Below are 5724 nucleotides of genomic sequence, written 5' to 3' on the forward strand. Positions count from 1 at the left end.
ATATATAAAATTTTCAGTGGAAAGAAATATTGGCCAGTGCTTCAGGATAACTGAAGCGGAGAGCCAATGATTGGTGGTGGTGAGCAGTATTCACCTGGGAGTCCTTTACACCATCCCATCCCTAATGGTTTCATTAAACTTCATACTCTCGCGTATGCTCACTGTAATAGTCTCTTATGTATATGCTTGATTTTATATTATGGTAAAGGTGTCTGCGTGCAGTTAGAGCCCTTGAAAGGCCTAAGTGGGGGAGAGTGTCACCCCCTCTCAGTTCTTTCTCCGTCAGCAGACCGTCACCCCTCCATTCCCTCCTATGGTGCCCACTGGTCCCTGCTGCCCAGATGGTGCCAGGTCAGTAGCCTGCTGCTCCCAGGTGTCTCCAGCCCCCAGGTGCCCCCACCCTCTAGTGTACCTCCAAGTCGGTGGCTGAGCTCTGGGCTCCATGGAAAGATTCTTTAGGGACACTTCATCCTCCAGAAGGGGCCCCATTCAGTCTCAGAGGAAGACACAGGGAGAATTTTTGAGACAACACCATGACTCACCACAGCTAATGACTTCCCAGAAGAGCTATGGTTGGACACTGGGCTGCTCTCTCTGAAGCAGGACTAGAGAAACATACTCAGCCTGCTCCTGATGAGAAGTGTGTGGAGCAGGGCATCTCCATGCTTGCTTACTGCGAGGATGGCGAAACCAGAAGGCTAGCCAGGCGCTGGTGGCGCATGCCTTAAATCCCAGCACTCAGGAGGCGGAGGGAGGCAGATCTCTGTGAATTTGAGGCCAGCCTGGTCTACAGAGTGAGTTCTAGGACAGGCTCCAAAAAGCTACACAGAGAAACTCTGCTTCAAAAAAAAAAAAAGTTAGATACTTGTCCCCTTGGTAGTGTACTTGCCTAACATACGCTAAACCCTTGGTTCTGTCATGTAAACTGGGCATGGTGACACACACAGTCTCAGCACTCAGGAGGTGGAGACAGGAACATGAGATGTTCAGGGTCATCCTTGGCTATGTGGTGAGTTCAAGGGTAGCCTGATACATGAGACCTTGTCACCCCACACATAAAGAGGTCTTCTGAGGCTCAAGAGATGAAGTGAAGGCAGGTGGAGGGGTGGGTGGAGAATAACTAACACGGGCGAAGAGTGAGTCTCGGCAGTCTGAGGAGGGGATAAATTGAAAGTCCTTCCTCAGAGGTTGGAGGACAGCTCGGTGATTAAGAGCACTTGTTGCTCCTGCAGAAAGCCACGCTGTGACTTACAACCATCCTTATGGGATCCAACGCCTTCTGACTTCCATGGGCTCCAGGCACACGCATGGGGCATGCACATGTGTGCAGACAAAACACTCATAAACTGAAAAATTAAAAGATAATAAAATCCTTTCTAGGTGTGTCCAGTTGTCCTTGGAACAATGAGGACAGTAATGAGTAGGCTTAGGGTATGGCATGGGACACAAAGAAACACCAGCTTTTCCTTTCTTTCCTTTGAAAGCTTATTTGGCTGAGGTCAGTCTCAAACTCTCTAAGTAGAGGAGGGTGACCTTGAACTTCTGATCCTCTGGCCTCCACCCCCCCAGTGCTTGGATTAAAGGCATGTATACCACTTTATGTGGCACTGGGTATTGGCCCATAGCTTCATGCATGCTAGGTGAGCACTCAGAGTTACAGCCCCAGCCAAGGGTCGGCTTTGGGTGGTACAATCAGCCATCTTGTCTTTGCTTAGGTCCTGACTCTTGTGTTCCTTTGGTCCTAGACGAGCCCGCCCAGCCTCCCAATGGCAGCTGGCCCTTGAGTCAGAATGGGAGCGAGGCTGAGGCTGCCCTGGCCGCCAGCCCCGTCTTCTCCTCCTACTACCAGCACTCCTCGCCAGTGGCCGCCATGTTCATCGTGGCCTACACCCTCATTTTCCTCCTCTGCATGGTGGGCAACACCCTGGTCTGCTTCACTGTTCTCAGGAACCGGCACATGCGCACCGTCACCAACATGTTCATCCTCAACCTGGCCGTCAGCGATCTGCTGGTGGGCATTTTCTGCATGCCCACCACCCTTGTGGACAACCTCATCACTGGTAAGTATTCTGGAAGGCCCTCGCCCTTCACTTCCGCCTTCCAGCTGAAGACCGGAGCAGACGCTGGGGAGATGGAGGTGACTGAGCTGGCCGCTCAGCCAAAGGGATGTTGTCTCAAGCTCTGAGTTGTGGGTGAGGGACCAGCCTAGGAATAACAAATCTAATGGGTTAACCATCTTCTTTGTGCTCACTATGATGTTACATGTGATTTGTACGTTATCTTAATTAATCCCCATAATAATCCAGCCAAGCGTGCTTTGTTATCATCCTCATTTTACGGATGGAGAAACGTGCTCAGTGTAGTTAAGAGACTGGTCTGTAATTACACAGCTTTTTCAGTGTCAAGGCCAATGTTCTCACACCCCTGGGCTGCGCTCTTGGAAAGCGCTCCTGTGGGCAGAACTAAAGGCAGGAGAAGCAGGAGGTGGGTGACTTTCTTCTGCCCATTGTGTTTTTCCACACTTGGAAATGGACTAGAAATATGAGCATATCTTACATTGCAATAATTTTCAACCAACAATAACACCCACTGTTTTTAGCATACGGGTCCACAAGCCAGATGAACACAATGGGCCAGCAAGATGGCTGAGCAGGTGAGGGTGCTGGTTGTCACGCCGGTCACCCAAGTGTCATCCCTGAGACCCGCACGGTGCAAGTTGTCCTCTGACTTCCATACTAATTGAACTGTGGCATGCACAGACACACATAAACATGCATACATGCCTGCACACACGATGATTTTTTAAAAAAAAAAAAAGACAGAGGTAGAGAGAAACGGCTCAGTGGTGAAGAGTATGCACAGCTCTCCAGAGGACCTGAGTTCAGTTCTTAGTACCCACGTTGGTTAGCTTAGAGCTGACAGTAGCTGAGCTGCAGAAGATCTAACACTTCTGGCCTCCATGGGAACCTACACTCGCACGCATGTAACTAAACACACATACACACATATGCAAATTAATAAAAATAAGGTAAATCTTAAAAAAAGAAGTTACGACGACTTGAGAACTTTGGTGGCCTCCCAGAAGAACTCTGAGTTCAGAAGAGTCTTTGTTGCTAGGTACCTTTAAATGTGAATGTTTTGCCTAGCCTAGTAATTTTTATTTTATTATTTTAAAAAACTTTTTGTATTATTTTATGCATATGGTGTTTTGCTTGCATGTATGTATGTGAACCACATGTATCCCTGGTACCTGCAGAGGCTAGAGGAAGGTGTAAGATCCCCTTGAACTGGACTTACAGAGGATTCTGAGCCACCATCTGGGTACTGGGAGCCAAACACAGGCCCTCCGCGAGATCAGCAAATGCTCTTAGCCACAGAGCCATCTCTGCAGCCCCTTGAAACAATTTGAGATGTAAAGACAACTAGCAAAGCTAGCATAGATCCTTGCCTGCGCTTCATTCACGTTCCCCAACTCCCACAATAGAAAACCAAGGCCAGCCGGGCGGTGGTGGCGCACGCCTTTAATCCCAGCACTCGGGAGGCAGAGGCAGGCAGATCTCTGTGAGTTCTTGACCAGCCTGGTCTACAAGAGCTAGTTCCAGGACAGGCTCCAAAACCACAGAGAAACCCTGTCTCGAAAAACCAAAAAAAAAAAAAAAAAAGAAAACCAAGGCCAGGGGAAAGCACCCAAATGTTGTCAATGCCTCTGTGGAGTTTTCTTGACTTTGACTAGCTTCCCAGTCGTGTCCTTTTCTAGGAGTTTGAGCCATAATTCTGAGAAACACAACCTGAATGCTCAAATGTTGAGTGGTGGGGCCAGGTGTGATGATCTGTGTGGTGGTTTGAAAGAAAATAGTCCCCAAAGGGAGTGGCACTATAGGAAGGTGTGGCCTTGTTGGAGGAAGAGTGTCACTGTGGGGGCCGGCTTTGAGGTCTCCTGTGCTCAAATTATTCCCAGGTTTATTCTCAGACCACTTTCTGTTGCCCACAAAATGAAAGCCTCTCAGGTACTTCCCCAGCACCATGTCTGCCTGCACACTACCATATCCCACCATGACGATAATGCACTGAACCTCTGAACTGTAAGAGAGGAACCCAATTAAATGTTTTCCTTTATAAAAGTTGCCATGGTCACCAGGCAGTGGTAGCTCACACCTTTAATCCCAGCACTCACTTTAATTCCCAAGGCTGGTGAATCTCTGTGAATTCAAGGCCTGCCTCGTCTACAGAGCGAGTTCCAGGACAGGCTCCAAAAAAGGCTACATTGAGAAACTCTGTCTCAATAAAACAAACATCGACAAGAAAACCAACCAAACAAAAGCAAAAATTGTCAAGATCATGGTGTCTCTTCACAGCAATAGAAAGCCTAATTAAAACAACCTATAATCCCAGAACTCAAGAGGTTGAAACAAGAGGGTCACCTGTTTAAGGCCAGCCTGGGCTACACTGTGAAACCACACCTCAAACCGAAAACAAACACCAGCCACAAGGTATCGCTGTAACAGCCACAAAACAGAGCACTCTGAAGGCCACTTTAGCAATAAAATAGGGAATAATAGCACATACTTTTCCAAGCATAAACGCTCAGGTGTACCAATGCCCAAATGGCATTTGTGAGGCTCTAACAGCTCTGAGCGAGTAGGTTCTGTTCATAATGGGCCCAGAGTGGTGGCTGGTAATTGTATGCATCCCACTGTATAACTGTGGGCTTCTGGAATACAGTGGCTATCTTAGTCACTGTTATTGCTGTGAAGAGGCACTGTGACCAGGGCACTTATGAAAGAAAGCATTTAATTGGGGGCTTGCTTACAGTTTCAGAGGTTTAGTCCGTTATCATCATGGCAGGGAGCTTGGCAGCACACATGGTGCTGGAACAGTAGCTGAGAGCTACATCCTCATCCACGGGCAGAGAGAATGGGCTTTTTAAAACCTCAAAGCCCACCCTAGTAACACCCTTCCTCCAACAAGGCCACACTTGCTAATCTTTCTAATCCTTTCAAAGGATTCCTGCCCTGGTGACCAACCGTTCAAATATATGAGCCTGTGGGAGCCTTCTTATTCAAACCACGACCTTGGCAGACCATCCAAGTCTTTTTTAGGGTTAGGGTGTCAGATCTCAACCCTTTAGTTCAAGCTAACCTGGAACTAGCTATGCCACCGGCTGGTCTGGCATATGTGATGCTCCCAATTATGCCTTCTAAGCTCTGGGATGGCAGCAGTGTGCCTACCACATCTGGCTCTTAAGATGTTTGACAGGCTCAGTCACTATACAGAGTGCATTTTATAGATAGCAGCTCCAAGAAATCTTGAGAAATTTTGTTTCTTACAAATGCAGACATAAAAAAGACATCTTGAAGCCTGCCAGTGGTGGCACATGTCTTTAATTCCAGCACTCAGGAGGTAGAGGCAGGAGGATCTCTTTGAGTTTGAGATCAGCCTGGTTGTACAAAACGAGTTCCAGGACAGCCAGGGATGTTACACAGAGAGACCCTGTCTTGAAAAAACAAACAAACAAAAGACATCTTGAGCTTGGCAGTGGCTCACACCTTTAATTCTGCTACTTGGGAGGCAGAGGCACACAAATCTTTGTGAGTTCGAGACCATCTTGGTCTACAAAGCAAGTTCCAGGACAGCCAGGGTTGTTACATAGAGAAACCCTGCCCAAAAAACCAAAATGGAGGGAAGGAAGGAAAAAAGAAAGGAAGGAAGGAGAGGGGAGAGGAG

The 5724-nt window shown here is 47.9% G+C and overlaps 1 protein-coding gene across 2 annotated transcripts in view; it reads left to right on the plus strand.

The window, feature by feature from the left end:
* The window catches only part of Npffr1 (neuropeptide FF receptor 1), a 38370-nt gene that overhangs the window by 19807 nt on the left and 12839 nt on the right, over positions 1 to 5724 (plus strand). For both annotated transcript variants that reach the window (XM_026785437.1, XM_005360092.3), the window contains one exon: positions 1746 to 2060. In XM_026785437.1, coding sequence (XP_026641238.1) covers positions 1746 to 2060 — 315 coding nt within the window. The remainder of the gene's footprint in view (positions 1 to 1745; positions 2061 to 5724) is intronic.

Source organism: Microtus ochrogaster, linkage group LG2 (genome assembly GCF_000317375.1).
Source record: "Microtus ochrogaster isolate Prairie Vole_2 linkage group LG2, MicOch1.0, whole genome shotgun sequence".
NCBI lineage: Eukaryota > Metazoa > Chordata > Mammalia > Rodentia > Cricetidae > Microtus > Microtus ochrogaster.